This window comes from Capra hircus, chromosome 15 (genome assembly GCF_001704415.2).
Source record: "Capra hircus breed San Clemente chromosome 15, ASM170441v1, whole genome shotgun sequence".
In the NCBI taxonomy this organism is placed as follows: domain Eukaryota; kingdom Metazoa; phylum Chordata; class Mammalia; order Artiodactyla; family Bovidae; genus Capra; species Capra hircus.
This window is the reverse complement of record NC_030822.1, coordinates 27,735,034-27,754,548: the sequence shown is the minus strand read 5'-3', so window position 1 is coordinate 27,754,548 and position 19,515 is coordinate 27,735,034. Positions and strand designations below refer to the sequence as shown.

The window sequence follows — 19,515 nt, the reverse complement described above, 5'->3', positions numbered from 1 at the left end:
CCAGAGATTTCTCTCTTGGCCTAGCATTGCTGCCAGCTTCAGTGTGCGATCACCTCTCACCAAGGAGAGCACCTCCCAGGGCAGGGCCAGGATTGACTGGTTTGGGTCCCCAGCACGCAGCAGTATACAGTATACACGCTCTGTGAGGTTTAGACGGAAACGTAGAGGCAACTTGAGGGGTTTAGGAGCCCGACCCTACCTAGCTAATTCCGTCCCAACCACCAATCAGAGGCGGCATCTGTAGCCGAAGCGAAGCCCTGAGGAACGGAAAACACAAATCCCCGCCTGCCCCCGCCAGGCCCGCACGTGCGGGGCCTCCCGGCCCACGTTCCTGCTGCCGGGCTGCACCAACCGCCGCGGGGGAGCGGCTAGGGGCGGGCACAGGGAGCAGCAGGAATAACCAGGCAGCCCCTCGCGAGGAGGACCCCGCGCCGCGGGCGGCGCAGCCGTGAGGAGCAGGGGGGTCCCTCCTACAGCCCTCCCGCGCCCGGCCGAGCCCGGCGCTCAGCCACCCCCACGGAGCTGAGGCTGCCGTGGTTGGAACGGCCGGCCCCGCCCCTGCCGCGTCGGCCCCGCCCCCTTATGAGGTTACAAAGTGCCGCGCTCGGAGCCGCGGGCGCAGTGGCCGTGGCCGTGGCCAAGGCTCCGCTTTCCGCCGGTGCTCCGGCCCGTCTGGCGGCCCGCCCCTCCGCACCCCCGGCCGTAGCGGTCCCCGCGCTCCCCTGCTCGGCGCGAAGCCCTGGCCCCGGCCGCCGGGGCATGGGCCAGGGGAGCGGGGTCTGGCGGCTTCCCGCGGGGCCCCGACCTGTACAGGCTTCGTCATGAAGACCTTCATAGCCGCCTACTCCGGGGTCCTGCGAGGTGAGCATCCGGCCCGGCTGCCCTGAGCGAGGGCTCTAACTGAGAACCCATGCTGCCCCCTGCGGCCTTTGGGATCTGGACTAAGGGTCTGGGAGATGAACTGTCACAGCCCAGGGTCTGCAGGGCTTTGCCGGCTTCCTCCTTGGGCCATGCAGCTGCGAGAGGGCTTTCAGGAAAGGAGGTGATGAAGGGCTCCAAGGTAGGCAGGAGTGTGTTGGTGTAGTGGGAGTTTGTTGCTGGAGGGCAGGCCGCTCTGGGGAATGAGGTCCCAACCCCTTTCTTTTCTTTTGGGAAGGCTTGCAGCCCCCTCCCCGACCACCACCCCCATTCTTACCCCCTGCTCATCTGGGTCTGAGATGAGGTTAGAATAATGGTCTGATCCAGGCCACTTGGCATGGTAGTCATGTGGGCGCATTCTCCACCTTAGCACTCATCAATTTGGGGGACTTCTGTTAACATCACTTCTTTTTTTCCAGCCTGTGAGATAGGATGTTACCTGAGAACTCTCCAGCCCCCAGCACTGCTCCTGGCCCCTGGCAGTTCCCTCCATCCCTCCTCACCTGGTGGATCAAGCTGTGGGGCACTGGATGGGGCAGGCCACTAGACCAGGAACATGCCTGGCTGGAACAGCTGTGCCCACACTGTCCTTTGCCCCCTACCCAGCCCAGGCTTGGGAGCCCACTCAGCAGCGACTGTGAGCCTGGAATGCTTAGAAGATAGGACAAGAGGACCCTGGGTGCCCTTCAGTGTGGTCTGTGCTGCTGTTCCACCATGTGGAATTGAGGTCCTCTCTGAATCAGGCGCAGAGTTGAGATCAAACTCCACAGCTTTTCCTGCTCAAGGAAGAGCATCCCTTCCATGTCCCGCACCTCTCACCTATACTTGGAGAAACTGAGGTGGGAGGAGGCATGACCTGCCCAAGGTTTCCCTAACAGGGCCTTGGCCAGGGGATTACATACAAATCCAGGAGACTCCGGGACATCCTCACAGCTGCCCTGGTCTGTCTTGCTTGAGTCCTCCCTCCCTCCACCTAAAGTCTTAATTCAGCTTGCTGAACCTCTCCTACTTAGGATTTTTCTTTAGTAACTAACAATAGCTTACTCCAACCCCTTCATTATAAAAACAAAACATACGAATCATTGGATTTCAAAAAACTGGAAAAACAGGAAGGAAATGAAAAGCTCCTGGTTAATTGACTATCCAAAGATAGCTTCCTAATAGCATTTTAGTATATTTCATTATAATTTTATTTATACACATCATTTAGGTAAGATTGAGGCCATGATGTGGATATCGTTCTAAATCCTGTTTTCTCCCTCTTGATGTTAAATCTAGAGTATTTCCTTCTGTTACTCCAAATCACTTACAATATTCTCGGGGCTGCTGGGTAACCACCCTGAGCTGTACCACAGTTTAACTGTGTCCTAGGCATTGGCCCTTTTCCCTCTGTGGCTGTTGGTGTGATTATCTGCCCCTCTTGGTCTGAGTGCCACTCACTGCCCTTGGAGAGGTACCTAGCTGCTGTTGCCATCTTGGGTACATGCAGCCTGAGCTGTCCCGTGCACCTGGCCCGACAGCCTCTGACAGTCTCTGCTCTCACTTAAAAGTGCTTGTCCATTCACTGTGCCATTTAATGCCCATAACGGGGAAGGAAGGACCCTACCCATGCTCATGTTTTAAAAGTGCTTTTGTCTCCTAGCAAAGAGATGGGGATGCTCTCTCTGGGGGGTGGACCTGCCTGGAGATGCCCTTCCCTCATCTCTGCTATCCACAGAGGTGAGTTGTATCTTCCAGGAGCAGGTGACCCTGACTTCCTCGTTTTTGACCTAGAATTTGTTATTCAGGAGGACTTCCAGTGAGTGATTTTGACCAAGTCACTTACTGTCCTTTCAGGAGCATGTCTCCATGTTTTAATCAGGTCTTGAAAACTTTTTTTTTTTTTTAAACTGGCTGCAGACAATTCCATCATGGACTGTAGCAAGAGCTGGCATGAAATGCAAACCAATCACTTTAGCTGTCTGGGATTCTCTTTGGTGAAAGACTGGGTGGGGAAGGGAGGGAGCTGAAGCAAATCTTGTGTTATCTGGCATCTCCATTAGACCTGCTTTCTACATCCTTGGTCTTTGAAGACACTCCCCAGTGGCCTGGTTTTTACCAATAAAGTCTCATTGTTGGGAGGTGATGAACACTTTGTCAGTGGTGATATTTAAGGGGAGACCATGACTTCTGTGAAGGGAAGACCTGTGATGGGTGAGATTGAAATAGATACCTTGGTGTCTGGTTTCCTGGGCAAAAAAAAAAAAAAAAAAGCCAGCTGTGGGGGTGGGTGTGCGCTGCATGTGTGCTGGGAGTTTGTGCGGGACACAGGAGTCTCTATTGGTATTTTCTAATATCTGAAGGATTTACCTGCGCCAGGGGTGGAAGATGCAGAGTTATCCATAGTTGCACCTTTACCTTTGCCCCTGGATTTAAGGCCCTTCTGATCAGAGCCCTCTGATGCCTGCCTGAATACCCAGGGTTCACCACAGGACCCAGCATGAAATGGTGGCAGCTTCAGTAAAATTCTGAACTGATTTGTTCTGCGCGGCCCCCCAAAAGCAAGGCCAGGAACAGGGCTGGAATTTCAGGAGGTGGGAGTTGCAGATTTGATATAATGGAGGAATGCTTTCTGACAGCCACTGCAGCAGGTTTGGTGTGGGTGGGGTGGAGATCCCCATCACTGGGAGTGTGCAAGCAGGAGCTTAGCAGGAGGTGAAACTAAGAGGCTGGATTGTTGGAGGGCTGACACCTACCTAATCGTAGGATGAGAACATGGTTTTCATATTCCCCTTCCCCCAATTCTATATAGCTTCCCCCGGCCTACACCACTTCCCCACATGCACAAATGCCACTTTGGGGTTATCTGTGTTACTGAGGGCTCTTCTGAGCTGGGAAAGGAGGGCCAAGAGTAGTATTTTATTAGCAGACTTGGTGACTCAGTGGCCACTGTGGCAATCCTGCCCCACCCCCATCCTCCCACCCGTGAGTTCTGCAGCAGGTACTTGAGTCATAAAATCACAGCTCTCTGGCAGTGCTGGGTCAGGGGCAGCTTTCACATTACAGACTGAACACTGAGGGCCCCGGAGAGAAGAGACTGGACCAGGGTTACCAAAGCCAGAGTTAGAACCCAGATCCACCTCCCAGTCACTGGCTGCCTTAAACTAAGAGAGAAGTGTGGTGAAGCTGTGAAGGGCCGAGTACAGGGTTCTGGCCACTGCAGGTGCTCATTTCCTGACTGAGTGAAGGTTTTTCTGGGACCATGATGGGGCTGGCAGATCACCCCTTCTCGTGCATTTTCAAGATGTCCCAACTTGCCTTGATGAGTAGATGTACCATGAACCCTGGAACTCTGAGGCCCGGGGAACAGCCAGTTGCCTTCATTGTATTCCAAACCTTCCAAACTCCTCCTTGTGGCTGTGGAGCCCCCTGTGAGCAGCCCTCACTCCTCTGCTTCCATGCCCTGCTCTAGAACGGCTGGGGTCTTCCTGTTCCCCCAGGATTCCCGTCAGTTCAGTCCTACCTCAGGGCCGTTGCGTTGGCTGTCTTTCAAACATTCAGTCTCCTCTCGGAGGCCTTTTCTGACCATACCATCTGGAGAATGGTCCCGTCCCATTGTATTTTTTATAGCCCTTCTCATTAGCTAAGTTCTCAGGTGTACTTTTCTGTTTGGGTGATGGTCTGCCCCGGAAGAATGTCAGCCCCTTGGGAACAGGACCTCTGTCTGTCTCCCTCGGTGTTTGTCCCAGCACTGAGCACAGTGCCTGGAGTATAGTAGGTGCTCAGTAAATATTTGTTGAATGAATGAATCATTAATGGGACTTCAGCCCTCCCAAGCACTGCTCCTTCCTCTTGGCAAGAAGCCCTGCTTTTTGCTTCAGTGCGAGTCCTCAGTGCTTCCTCAGGCCTCCTCTGTGCCCACCTGTGCTAGGTGCTGGGCCTGCAGCTATTCCCTGCTCTGGAGGCTCCAGGGCTGATCGCTGGGGGCAGGGGGTGCTCACCACAGTCCCCCTTGTTGCTTCCAGGGCTTAGGAGCCAGAGAGTGAGGATTTCAGCCCTGGCTCCCCTCAAGGACCTGGCTGGGTGTCTCTCTTCTCCTCTGAGGATCTCATTCCCCCTCAGTGGAAGATAGGGTCAGAAACTGTAAGACTAAGGATGCAAGGGTTTAGGTTAACACGAATGGAAAGTGCTTTGTAAACTAACTTGTGACTCGCCTGTTAGTCCTTGTCACTCATTTTATGTGACGCAACAGTCGCCAACACTGTGATGAGCGGCAGACTGCCTGGGGCATCCAGGAAGCCTTCTTAGACTGGGGACTCAGGCGTAGGCCCTTCAGTTTATTGGTGGATCACCTGTGTGTGTCAGACTCTGCCACACACATGTCAATCCCTGGTCCCTACCTTTGAGGAAATGAGACTGGGGGATGACAGCGCACAGTGATCCACGCAGTGACGGGGGAGGAAGCATGGGGAACTGAGGAGGCCTGGAAGTGAGGGTTTGGCAGCTAAATCATCCTGGCGTCAGGGAAGGCTTCCTGGAAGAGGTGACAGTCATCTGGATATTTAAAAATGAACCAGTGTTACTGGTTCAGAGACTATCAAGAACCTTCAGGTAGAGGGACCAGCATAAATAGAGACGTGAGATTTGGGTGGGCGGGAAAGTCTGATGGCAGGACCTCTGGGCTCCTAACCTGAGCTGAGGTCCCAGTGTGCTGAGAGATAAGGGAGACAGAAGATGCTGTATCCAGGCAGGGGCTGGCTTGCCTATGCACTTTGCACGGGTTGTTGGTGGAGATTTGAGAGCTGGGAAAGGAGCCTGGTGCAGGCAGTTTCTTGGCCTGTACCACTTCTGGAACCTCCTGGGTGTGGAGCTGCTGCTGGCAGTTTTGAGGGCTTGGGGCTGGGAGTCTCAGTCTCCTCATCTGTAAAATGAACAAATGCATGATGACAATATCTGCCCAGGTTATGGTACAGACCCAAGGAAGCTGAAGCCACACACCCTTTGGGCAAATTGACAGAAGCAAGGAATGTGAATTCACTTTACTATTAGAGCAGATCTAGAGGCCAGAAGGCTCACTCTGCATCTGCTTCCTATGTGACCTTGGGCATGATGCTCCCTCTTAGGGCCTCAGCCTCATCTGTACAGTAAGGAGGGCTGCATAAGGCAGCTCGCCTGGGTTCATTCCAGCTCTGCTGCAGAAATGTGATTTTGATCATGCCCCGGACTGCTATGGGATCCAGGGGGCCAACCTCCTCCTCATTCGTGTCCTCAACTTGTCCTTGTGAAAATGGGCTCGTGTCCTACTTGGGGCCCAGGTACATGCCTAGCTCCTCACACTTGCTCATGTACCGTGATAAGGGCCTATTTTGAGGACTCCTTGGTGGTGACATACCAACAAGCTAGTAGTGTTGCCATGGCAACCCCTCCCACCTCAGTAGCTATTCTTTTAATGTGTCAGAAGATGGGGGTAGTGAAAGCAGAGCTTTGGGGTCCTCAGCAGTCACCTCCAGGGTCCCAGTCGCAGTTTCAGAGTCTCAGGAACATGGCATTCTAAGAGCCCCACTTCCTTGACCTCACCTCCCAGGACCCTACCCTACTGCATGAAAACCAATACTTGAAAATCCAGGCCTCTGGAGCAGCTCAAGGAGGGGCTCGTAGTTTCTTTAGGGGGATCTTCTGTGGATAATAATTCATTAGTCAATCTAAGTTGTCAAGACCTCAGATTTCAACTAATCTAACCCAAACCTCTAATGAATGCCATTGGGAAAAAGACCTAGAAAGGAGAGGAGAAGGAGGCCCAAAGTCCCAGTATATCTGTAGATACTTAGGATGCCTGGCTTCCTCCAGGATGCTCTGTGGGGGGCCCTGAGGACCAACTGAGGAATCCACTGAGTTCTGCAGGGTGCTGATGGGCAAGCCAGAAGCTTCCCAGCAAGCACACCAACCACAGCAGTGTGTATCGGCTTCCCATTTGGGTCAGATGTCCCAGTGGGCCCTGCTTTAAGGACACTTAATTTTCTTTAAGATTACCTGATTAAACACCTAACCCTTAAAGGGGATATTATTAGTCTTTCCAGAGAAGAAATCACCAGCATATTGAGATCAGGTGAACACCTGGTGAGTTGCTTCAGAGCCCTTACACCGTCTGAAGTTGGTGGAGGGCATGGGAGGAGTGGGCAGCAATCTTCCCTGCTGTTAGGGTGGAGCCTGGTCAGTTATCTGTGTTCTTGGGACTCCTCGGCCGGGCATTTCCAGCCCTCCGTGGCTCCCCCTGCACATTCTCGACTAGCCTCACCCAGTCACATGGCCTGGTTGAACTACTTGCAGTTAATTCCTTAACCTTGTGCCCTTTCTCCCTTCCAGTCCTTTGCCAGTGCTGTCTGCTGGACTCCAGGACCTGGGTTCCTGGCCCTGTGCCTCCCTTCTGTCAGCCTGGCAAGCTTACTCATCCTCTGCCTCTCACCTGGTGCAGCCCTGAGAGCATCCTCCGGGCCAGCTGGGCACCTCTCGTGGACTCCTCAGCCATGACCTACCCTCTGTGCCTGACTGTTCACAGCCCTGTCTCCCCCAGCCATAGCTGAAGTGGGCAGCCCCAGGGCAGAGCTCTGCCTCCCACAGAAGCCCAAGAAACAGAGGAGAGGCAGGGGCTAGCAGTTCCTATCCTAGGGCAATACCTAGCCTGGCCTGTAAAGGCTACGTGGAAAGTACTTGCTGAATGAATGTTAACGTTCGGCCTCCACCCTTCTCTGCCTCCCTCTAGAATCTTGCATTTTCGCCCCTAGCCTTGACGATGTAGCATTTATTTGGCACTTGGCCTGGCTTCCTGGACCTCAAGGGGTCTCCTGGGAGTCAGAATGTCCATCTCTCTGCCTCGATGCAGCCTCATGCCCGGCCCTTTGCAGAAGCTTGGGGCAACTTCCTCACAGAGCTTCGGTCTGACTGGGCCCACGTGTGGCATCCTTGAAGCTGGGGGATGTGAGCAGGATGGCGTCCCCACTCAGGAGCCCCTGGCAGCTGTCCACATCTCTGCAACCTCACTGGCAGCTTTCTAGCTCTCTAACAGACATGCCACATGCTGTTTGTCTCTTTTCCACAGGTTGTTTGGATTCCTCCCAACAACTGCTACATCCCAGCAAAGGACGACGCTGAGTCTTAGATGGGGAAATGACCTTCAGGGTCTCACCGTAAATGATAGAGCCAGGGTTTTATTCCTAAGTGTACTGACGCCAGCGCCTCTGCTCCAAGACAGGACAGGGGTTATTACACCCATATGTCAGGCAAGGAAACCCGGGCTTACTTGGTAATTATCCCGCATACACACAGGTCTTGACTTTTATGACGCTTCTGTCTATTGTTTAATTCTCACAAGAATCTAGCGAGGTGGATATTAGCCCCACTGGACAGATGAGGAAACTGAGACTTGCATAGGAAGTGACTCACCAGGGCTACACTCCTGCAAGTTGGAGGCCAGGTTCTCTGGACACCCATCTGCCTTAGCTTCTCTAGGCTGACGAGCCACTTCCCAGGATGCCAGTAGCAAAGGAGAGTAGGGACGCAGTGTGGGCCGCCCGGAGGCCTGACCTGGGAATGTCACGTGTGCCCCTACCTCCACGTGGAGGGAAGTCAGCCTTGCTCAGGGCTTCCTCTCCTCAGGGCTGAGGACCCTCTTGTCTCCCCCTCTGGCTGATTGCCCCAAATTTTGTTTCCTCCTGGCTCTCCTCACTGCCTGACGTTACACCCTACCTTTGTGTGTAGGTGCTTTTTCTCTCCCTCAGCAGAATTTAAGCCCCTAACAGGTGAGACTCGACCTGCTGTGTCCACTGCTCTTTCCCCAGGGGCTGACAACAGTATCGGGTGCCTCAAAAGTGCTCCAGGCTCATCCCTCCCCACCTACCTGCTCCAGGAGGCCACTTTTGTCCACTTGAGCCCTGACCCCATCGTCTGTCTTGGGTTCATGTGAACCCCCGTTCCTGGGTCGTTGAACATTCTGGCCTCTGGCCTGCCTCACTGTAACTCCCTCTGAGTCTGTTCTGGCTGGCGCCCCCACCCCAGCACCCACTTTCCTCCTCTTTGCCTCCCAGATCTTGTCTTCTGGGCCCTGCTGACGCCTCGCCGCCTCCTTGGAGCCGCCCCGCCGCTGCCCCCACTCTGCTCCCTCCCCTCTTAACACATAACCTCATGGTCACATGCGCCTTGAAACATTGCAGTCGCTGATCAGTCCCCGCCCGCTCTGGTCAGTGGTAGACGCCGTGATGAGAGCTAATCAACCAACAGGTGTCAGTCACGCAACAGTTGCCAAATGGACATTATATGCATTTTTTTTTAATCTTCCCAACCACCCTGAGAGAGATTCTTATCCTCTCTTTATGTCTTTTGTCTTGTTTGGCTGCGCCGGGTGTTCACTGTGGCATGTGAGCTTTCTCTAATTGTGGCATGCGGGCTTAGTTGCCCTGTGGCAGGTGGAATCTTAGTTCCCCGATCTATGCCCTCTCATTGGAAGGCAGATTCTTAGCCGCTGGACCGCCAGGGAAGTCCCCTTATCCTCACTTTAGAGATGAGAAACTAAAGCTGAGAGAAGCTAAGTGACTTGCCCTAGGTCACAGAGCCATGCAAGGGCAGGGCTGGCCCAACACCCTTTCTCAGATTATGGAAACTGGGGCTCAGACCCTGCCCTCTCAGACCAGTATGAGAGGAAACCCTGGTTTCATCAGTCCTGGGTGCGGCCTGGTCAGTTTGCTATCAGATGTTGGGCAAAGAAGCGTTCCACACCCGACCTGGGCTGGGGATCAGAGGTATTTGGCTCTACTGCTATGCGCAGCTTCAGCTTAGCTCTTGTAGCAGCTTCTCAACCTGTGGGAGCATGTGGGTGGGGGTTCACATTCCTTGCATAGCCAGTCTGCAGGAGAATGGCCCCGTGAAACTTGGGACATGGTTGAGGCAGAGAGGCAGCCCTCCCTTCCCCGGGGTGTATTCCTGAGATCGGGATGTGGACTGGCTGGTGTAGTGAGGACCAGCCCTCAGGAGCTTGGCATCATGGAAATGGCGAGGGTCTCAAAGCTCGAATGCCTGCCTTGAGTCGTGACTGACTCCTCTAGACCGTGACCTCAAAACAAATGGTTTAACATCTTTTGGCCTCACTTTGCCTCAGTTTCCATCTCTGTGAAATGAGGCTGCCCCTCCCTGCCTGTCTACCTTCCCAGAGAATGCTGTGGGACAGGGAAGCCCCATATAGACATGCGGGCAGGGGGCTCTTCTCTGGGGGTAAGAGAGCTTCTCTGGGCTTCTCTCTCTCAGCTCTGCTCCCTCTGCCTTTCCAAATCCAGGAACAAAGGAGCTATGTAAAATAAATGGTGAAATCAGTGGTTCCCTGGAGCAGCTGTTTGGATTGGTTACTGAAAACTTCTCTTCATAGAACAGGTCAAGTTACTCTATTGCCATCTCATCTTCCTTCGTGAGGAAAAGACATCTGTAAGAAGTGGGTTCTGTTCTCATCATAGCAAGGTTAGGGGGGACTCATGCTCAGAGGAGGAGAGAAAGGCTCACTCCCCCACCCACTGCTCCATCTCTGGGGTCCTCAGTGGTAAGCCTGGAGGCCTTCCTGTCTGGCAGCTCAGTTGCAACTTGAGCATCCTGGCCTTCAGCTGCCTCTGGGACTTACAGGTTTGTTCATTCATGCAGTAAATCCCTCTGAGCTCCTTCTCTTGTCAGTCTGACTGGGCACACTGCTCTGGGCACATGGATGAATCAAGTTCCCTCCTTGGAACCTAAGAGATGCTGCCTGAGGAGGACGGCCGAGGAAGTAGATAACTGGCTTCAGTGGACTGGTGCTGAGATAGCGTGCAGAGTTCAGTGTGCTGGCAGAGGCTGGGAAGGGGTAGCAAGGGAGCAGGGTGGAGCTGAGATCTGGCCAAATGTCGAGGCTCCCTGCCAGCCCCACCTAGGACTGTGGGACAGTTGGGCTGGGTATGAAGGTAGTGGCAGTGTTGGCACCTGATTGCAGCACTGGCATCCATACCAGCCACCACTGAGGCAGAAGAGAGGCTGACAGCTGAGTGGTGAGGGCTGGACCTGGGAGTGCCCAGCTGAAGCCTTGCTTCGATCTGCAAAGCAACCGTACCAGGGCTGTTACAAGGTGGTGAGCATCTAGGTGGTGTCTTCAGGAGGGTGGGCACCGGGGTCCAAGCAGTCAAAGAGATCATAGAAGTCGTCCTCCCCACCACCATTTTATATATGGGGAAACCAAAACCCAGAGAGGTGAAGCGACTTGGCCAAGAAGACACAGGAATCAGTGATACAACTGGGACCGGAACCCCCAGGCCTGCCACCACTTAACTTACTACACAAGATGCGTGCCCCTCACCTGCCCCTCTGGAGGAAAATAAGCCATGCATTTTCTCCTGTCCCCTCCCAGCCTTCCCCCACTTTCTTTTGGGGAGAAGAGAGAAGGAACTTGGGGAGACCAGCACAGGAACAGAATGCTGGCCTAGAAGTTAGTCTTGAATTGAATCCAACTTGGCCACCCTCTGGTCAAGTGACCTTGACTATATCACTTCCTCAAGCCTTTCCCACCATCAAAATGGCAATGAGGATGCCAAACTCACAGGGCTCGTGAGAAACCAGAGTTCCTGAGGAAGCACATTGGAGGCTCTGAAGCTGCCGGTCACCCAGCCCTGCAGAGAGCCGAGGTGGAGGATGGGGGCCTGAGGAATAGCCAGAGCAGAGATCTGCTCTTCCTTTTGCTAGGCAAACCTTGCTGAGTGTTGACTCTCGGCCAGACTCTGAGAGGCCACTGGGTGAATCAGACTCAGCCCCTTGGGCAGCTCCTGATGTGATGAGAATGGGCTTGTAATCAGCAGCTGGTACAAGGTGAGGGGCTGTGGGAGCCTAAAAGGAAGATTCCCTTCCTCTCTTATTTCTCTCTTTTGCTGGCCTCTCCCACCTTCATCTGCTGATAGGTTCTCTCCAAGATCAGTGGGGGCTGGTGAGATTGCCCCAGACAGTTCCACAATTGCATGGGCCTTACAGTCAATAATCCCAAAGAAGGAAAGCCCACCTCTCTGAAGGCTTACCTATTTGGGTTTTGAAGGACAAGCTGCTTTATCTCATTGTCAGGGCGTCATCAGGTAGACAAGGCAAGCAGCAGCTTTCTAGGCAAGGGAGCAATGACTGGATACTCCTTAAATCCACAGGAGCTTCCACTGGGCCTATGGTTCAGCATCATGGACAGACCAGCTCCTGGGGTTGGGCTCTGTGGTCAGCCAGTCAGGATGGTCTGGCCAAGAGGCAGCTGAGTGGTCTCAGGCCCGAGGGACACAGAGTGGCCTCCCCGCTCCCCAGGCAGCCCCACACTGTGCCGTCCAAGGAACACTGGCCCCTCCTCAGTGGACTTTGCATTTCCTACTTGGTTGCAGAGCGGGCTACGGGCAGTAGTTGGGATGGGGCAGGGAGGATAGACTGAGGAGGCTGGAACAAGCCTGGCTCTGGGGCTGTGGGAACCCTTCAGGCCTCTTTTCTGTGTGGATAATCCACTGAACAGGACGTTCTGCATTTCCTGCACCCTGACTTTCTATCTAATTCCAAGAGACCTGCAATAGCAGATGGATTTGGATTAGGAAACAAGAATTTTTCAGTTGTTTCAGTGGGGGATATGTCACCAACATGGACTTACTGTGTGCACCCCACCCCCAAAGCAGGAGAGCTCCATGTTGTGAGTGCAGTTGGTTGGCCCTGACCCAACAGCAGAGGCTAGACAGCGAGTCCTTTCCTCAAGCACTCTTCACGGTCCTGTTCATAGTAGGAAGTGGTCTTCACGGTCCTGTTCACAGTAGGAAGTGGTCAAATGAAATTATGTCTGATGCCCTTCCTTCCATCTCCCTTTTTCTCCAGCCCAGTAGACAATGGAGGCCCCCAGCTCCTCCTTGCACACTCCCCACCCCAAACTTACCCTACCTGAGACTTTGGACTGAGCAGATCTCAGTTCAGTAAATCTAGGCTGGGGCCCTGCATTTCTAAACAGCTCCCAGGGTGGACTCTGAGTAGGGAGGTGCTGGAGAACATTCTATCCTCTCTGCAGCCAAGGTGCCTTGCCTGCTCCAGACCAAGGGCAGGGTCTCAGCTGCCATGACCCCTGCTTGCCTTCACTCCACACAGCTAGGAGGGAGAGCCAGCAGCTAGGGGTCCCTTGGACAGGGGGTTCAGGCCTGTGCTTGGCCTCATTTCCCTCCCTCCTGTACTCACCCAGGACTCTCTCCTCACTTCTGAGCACAAACCACCCTTGGACTTGCAGTGTCCCATGGGTAGAGCCCTGTGTATTTGGCATCTGCTGTCCTCTGAATCCAGGTCCCAGCCCTGGCTGGGTAGCCCTGGACAACTCAGTGCTCCTCTCCTCAGCCTCCCCAGAGGTCCAGATGGACTAGGCCAGAGGACCCGAGAGGGCTCTCAGGCTCCAGGAGGGGGTGTTGAGAAAGGGTGGAGGTGGAAAGGGCTGTGATGCTGGATATACATGTTGAGAGCAGAGGAACGTCATGTGCCTCTGGAGTTCCTGTGTGGACCAGCCTCTTCATCTGCTTTGGTGAGTTCACTCACCACCACCTCCACCCCGGGTATGGCTGCTCCTGAGTACCCAGTATGTGCCATGTCTTGGATGTGACAGTACGCTGTTGAGGTCGTGCCTGCATAGTGAGTGGAACCAGGGTTTGCACTGGGATCTGACTCTTCTGCCATACCCCTGGCTTCCCCCTCTCTCTGCTCCATGAGACCAGGGGAGGGCAACAGGACTGAGGAGTCTGCCTTGAGTCCTGCTGGTTATCGCTGTGCTTCCTAAAAGTCAGAACTTTCAGCAGATGAGTGCCATGTCCCTTTCTAAACCCCACTGTGACTTTGTTGCCCTGCAGATTTTAAAGAAATACAAAGGCTTGCATGTAAACCCCTAAACCCCTCTCCCTCCCACTTCTGCTGTAGGCCAGGGTGAAAGGTCATGAGAGCCTCCAGGACAAGATTGTGGCTCAGTGAGGGGCCTTGCAGAGTGGGTCATCAGAAGGAATTTGACCAGCACAGTCAGTGAAGATGTGTTGAGCGAAGGGCATGCAGTTGGGGCTCAGCACGTGTGGGGTTTGAAGGGGCACAGTCCTCTGGCCCAGCTTCCAGAAGGAGAGGGGCTGTGTCAGGAACCTCGCCCATGCTCCTCCCGAGCGCTGCCTCTCCTCTGTAGTCACTAGGCTTTCTGGTCCCTCTGCCCATCAGCCACTGGAATCTAGGGCGTCGTCCTGGGGGTACAGCCACAGAACCAATTAACTGAGCACATCTTGTCTGAACTTATAGCCTTGGCACTTGCTTGGTAGCAAACATAATTGCAGCTCTCAGTGTCCCAGGCTGCCCAAAACTCAGTGGCCGCTGGATCCTCTAGGGAAGCAGAGGTTCCTGCCCAGTTCCTCTCTCAGCCCTGGGCTTTGGGCACTGAGGTGAAGCTCAAAGTGTGAATTCCCCTGAAAGTGGTATTGATGGTGTTGGGCTAGGGCAAGAGAGCTCAGCTCCCTGGGAGAGGGTATTAGTCCTGGAGATAAAGGGGTGGGGGTGGGTCAAGGATTAGGGGTGCTCAAAGTACACTTGGAGGAAAAAAAAACATTACAAACTGGATGTTGGCCCTCTGTCCCTGGCCTCATAGACCCAGATAGCAAAGGTTAAATATTTGTACTAGATCCAGATAAAGGAAAAGATAGGGGTTTGACTGGGGTAGAGGTGAGGAATGAGAATTGGAAACTATGGCAAGCCTCCCCATCGCCTCTTTGGATACCCTATTTGGTCTCCAAAATAACCCTTTGTTGGGGGGACATCATTCCCACTGGGTATATATAGCAACTGGGGCAGAGGCAAGTGCAGCATGTGAGCAGCCCAGAATTACAAAACTGTGGTGTGACAGGGCCGGGATGTGAGCCCAGGTCAGTCTGATTCTTTGGCCTGTGCCCCTCTCTTGTCTAGGAAGGTGTCTGTGGGGAGGTGGGCTGGTGTGGGGCACTCTGCAGCTGCGGGGAAGGGCGGACAGGCTAACATCTATCTTCTGTCTGTCGCAGGCACTGGCTCCAGCATCCTCTCCGCCCTCCAGGACCTGTTTTCTGTCACTTGGCTCAATAGGTCCAAGGTAGAGAAGCAGCTCCAAGTCATCTCGGTGCTACAGTGGGTCCTGTCTTTCCTCGTGCTGGGTAAGCTGGGGCTCAGAGGGTGAGGGCAGGTGGGGATGTTAGAGAGCTGAGGGGTCCTTTTTGGTCTCCTATCAAGTGCTGTACCCCAGGCAGGCTTGGGGACTCAGTAAGATTCAGTGGGAGGTGGTAGTACGGTTCCCATTTCACAGATAGAAAGCCCAAGTCTCAGAGAAGGTGAGTAACTTGTCCAAAGTCACACAGATTTGAGTCCAGGTCTACAGAACCCGCCCCCACCCCCGCCAAAGCATGTGCTGTTCCCAAATGCCACCTTGCCTCCCAACAGACATTTTCCTACAGGCACATTGCATTGTCTTCGTCTGGTCTGGCCCTGGGATTAGTCCCAACTCAACTAAACATAAGCTCTGTGACTTTACGCAGGTTCCTTGAACACCTTAAAAATCAGTTTACTCACTTTGGATATGAGGAAAAGGCTGCCACACAGGCCACACAGGGCCTGGGCTGGTGGGGGTTGTCCCCAGCCTATGGGAGCTCCTATTGGGACATACCCTCCAAGCCCCCCCCCGACCCCAGCCTCACCCACTCTCTGTTGAATACCACCCCCAGCTACTTCCGCACCCGCTCAAAGCTCCTCCTTTCTTCTATTGACACTGCCCACATTAGTGCTTGAGTTGTTTCTTCTGCAAGTCCGGATTGGTGTCCCTGTCCCCTGGGTTGCCATCCAGACCAGGGTCAGGGCACCGTGGGTTGTCCAGGAGGAGGGAGGACCCCTGCCTAAGCCAGGCCCTGCTCCCCCAGCAGTCTCTCCTCTTCCCCAGGGCCAGGTGTCCCTTCCCCAACATGTCAGGGCAGACACACCTGCTGCTGAGCTTCACAGAGTACATCCCAGTGCCTGAATGAGTCCCTCTGGTTGGCCTGCTCTTCAGGGTAGTTCAGGCCTATGGGGATTATCAGGAGTTACCATGTCAGTGCTGAGCCGTCCTCCCAGGAGGCTTGGGAGCCTCTGAGACCACATTTCCAGGGCAGCAGCTGCCCCTCCCTCCCTTGGCAGGGCAGAATGATGGAAATGGGGGTGCTAGTTATTGAGCCCCTTCAGTAGATGTGAGCTCAATCCCTGGGTCAGTAAGATCCCTTGGAGAAGGAAATAGCAACCCACTCCAGTATTCTTGCCTGAAAAATCCCATGGACAGAGGAGACTGGTGGGCTATAGTCTAAGGGGTTGCAAAGAGTCAGACATGACTGAGCGTGTGCACATTCACACACACATGTGTGCATGCACTCACACACACACACACACAGTGGACTAGGTTTCCCACTTCATAGGTGAGAAAATGGAGACTCATAGAGGCTCAGTGACACTCAGAGATGGTGAAGCTCATTAAGTGGCAGAATTAAAAATTAAACAGGAGCCTGGAGTGCTCACCAGGGAGCCCGAAATCAGCATGCCTGGTCTGAAATGGCCAGTCTTCACTTTAAGGCCCAAGAGTGGGCATTGAGGGGCTATGAGCCCCTAAGACTAGATAGAAAATTACGTGTGAGAGTATATTCACATTTTTCTGGATGAAGGGCAGTTGCTATCCTCAGATTTTTACAGAGGCATATGGACCACTATCTTCTGGAGTTTGCTCAAATTCATGTCCACTGAGCCGCTGACGCTCTCTCACCCCTTGCTGCCCTCTTCTTTTTGCCTTCAGTCTTTCCCAGCATCAGGACTTTTCCAATGAGTCAGCTCTTTGAATCAGGTGGCCTAAAAGTGTTGGAGCTTCAGCATCAGTCCTTCCAATGACTATTCAGAGCTGATTTCCTTTAGGATTGACTGGTTTGATCTCCTTGCAGTCCAAGAGACCCTCAAGAGAGTTTTCTCCAGCACTACAATTCAGAAGCACCAGTTCTTCGGCATTCAGCTTTTTTTATGGTCCAAGTCTCCCATCTGTATGAGACTACTGGAAAAACCATAGGTTAGATAGCATCACAGATTCAAGGGACATAAATCTGAGCAAACTCCAAGAGATACTGGAGGATAGAGGAACCTGGTGTGCTACAGTCCATAGGGTCACAGAGTCAGACCCGACTTAGCGACTGAACAACAACAATGAGCCTTAACAAGATAAAGGAACAGTGGTCTAGGGAACAGAGCAGATTAAACTGATTCCCTCAGGGCTCAAACTTCCAACTTGGCCTGCCTGGCCAATTTTTAGAATCCTGGAGTAGAGACCATCCCTCTGTTTTCAGGTAAGAATCAGGCACCCCATGAGGGCAGAGCCTTGTCCAGAATCACACAAGAAGGAAGTGACACCCTCTCCAGCATATATTGCTTGTAGACTTTTGGATAGCAGCCATTCTGACTGGCAAGACCACATGGACTCCAGCCTCCAGGCCCCAGTCTGCTGTGCCAGCTCCCAGAAGCCACCACTGTCCTATTGTCTTAGTGGGTCAGAGCTTAGCTGATGAGATGCTGAGCAGCTTGTAGAACCCCAGACTCCTGTAGCTTGCGGCAGGGGCTGCCCCGAGCTGTAGGTTAATAATTGATCAAGTCTAACCACAGCCCAGAAACCGGCTCAGCATCTTCCCGAAACCCTTGTGTAGGTGGGAGCCAAGCCTGCATGGACGGGCAGGTCTGCCGAGCTGCTGCTAATTATTGCCCTGAGCAGCCCCAGCCACTCCCTTCCACTGCCACCCACATCAGCTGGCAGAGACTTGCCTGGCATTGCAAAGGATGCTGTGGCCCTGTCGGCCCTCCTCTGGAACGATGGAGTGACTCTGTGCCACCACTCCTGTGCCCCAGGTCCCCCTGGTATTCTGGTTAAGGCTCTAAACCTTATTCATTCCGAGTTTTTATTTATTTATTTATTTTAATATCAGTTTTATTTATTTTTTTATTTTTTTACTTTACAACATTATATTGGTTTTGCCATACATTGACATGAATCCACCATGGATGTACCTGTGTTCCCCATCCTGAACCCACCTCCCACCTCCTTCCCCATCCCATCCCTCTGGGTCATCCCAGTGCACCAGCCCCGAGCACCCTGTATCATGCATCGAACCTGGACTGGCAATTCATTTCACATACGATAATTTACATGTTTCAATGCCATTCTCCCAAATCATCCTACCCTCTCCCTCTACCACAGAGTCCAAAAGACTGTTCTATACATCTGTGTCTCTTTTGCTGTCTCGCATACAGGGTTATCCTTACCATCTTTCTAAATTCCATATATATGTGTTAGTATTGGTGTTTTTCTTTCTGACTTACTTCACTCTGTATAATAGGCTCCAGTTTCATCCACCTCATTTGAATGAATCAATTAGAACTGATTCAAATGCATTCTTTTTAACGGCTGAGTAATACTCCATTGTGTATATGTACCACAGCTTTCTTATCCGTTCATCTGCTGATGGGCATCTAGGTTGCTTCCGTGTCCTGGCTATTATAAACAGTGCTGCAGTGAGCACTGGGGTACACGCATCTCTTTCAATTCTGGTTTCCTCAGTGTGTATGCCCAGCAGTGGGATTGCTAGGTCATATGACAGTTTTATTTCCAGTTTTTTAAGGAATCTCCACACTGTTCTCCATAGTGGCTGTACTAGTTTGCATTCCCACCAACACTGTAAGAGAGTTCCCTTTTCTCCACACCCTCTCCAGCATATATTGCTTGTAGACTCTTGGATCACAGCCATTCTGACTGGCATGACATGATACTGCATTGTGGTTTTGATTTGCATTTCTCTGATAATGAGTGATGCTGAGCATCTTTTCATATGTTTGTTAGCCATCTGTATGTCTCCTTTGGAGAAATGTCTATTTAGTTCTTTGGCCCACTTTTTGATTGGGTCGTTTATTTTTCTGGAATTGAACTGCAGGAATTGCTTCATTCTGGGTTTTTAAATGCATAATACAAAACACACTGGATTTCAAAGGAAGCCAGTGGTATTAAAATATAAACACGCATGCATTAAATCAGATTCCACATATAGTGACACATTGTTTTTTGTTACTATGTTAAATAAAAAGATCTAGCAGCAGGCATAAAGACTGCTAAGACTACTGCAGTCTGGTACATCCATAAATGAAGGAAGTGTTGCATTTCTATAAGAGATGAAGGAACATTAAGATGTTATTTTTTTCCCCCATCCAAGTCCATGGATCTCCAGATTAGACACTTAACTGTGTGTTAAGTCTTCTTCCCACATTATCTCATGTAATCTTCCCAACACCCTGTTGGAAGTGGAGATTCAAGGATGGGCCGTGGCCAGTGAGCCAGCAGGGCCCCAGCTTCATGGAAGAGTGTGTCCACGCTCTTCATGGGCCTGACTGCTGCCTCCCTGCATTGGGCAGCCATAGGCTGCCCGCTCACGGGCTTTGAGGAGCAGTTCTGAATCACAAGCTTGACTATGTTCTGTGGGGAGGGGTGATTGTAAAGGTGGGTCCTGAACCTTCTGCATGTGGAGCCAAAAATTG

The 19,515-nt window shown here is 52.7% G+C and overlaps 1 protein-coding gene across 2 annotated transcripts in view; it reads left to right on the top strand.

The window, feature by feature from the left end:
• Positions 813–19,515, top strand: part of DGAT2 (diacylglycerol O-acyltransferase 2) — a 32,858-nt gene continuing 14,155 nt past the window's right edge. Inside the window, 2 exon segments of one of the 2 annotated variants that reach the window (NM_001314305.1) lie at positions 813–861; positions 14,967–15,095. In NM_001314305.1, coding sequence (NP_001301234.1) covers positions 822–861; positions 14,967–15,095 — 169 coding nt within the window. In that variant the 5' untranslated portion in view covers positions 813–821. 2 annotated transcript variants of the gene reach the window in all.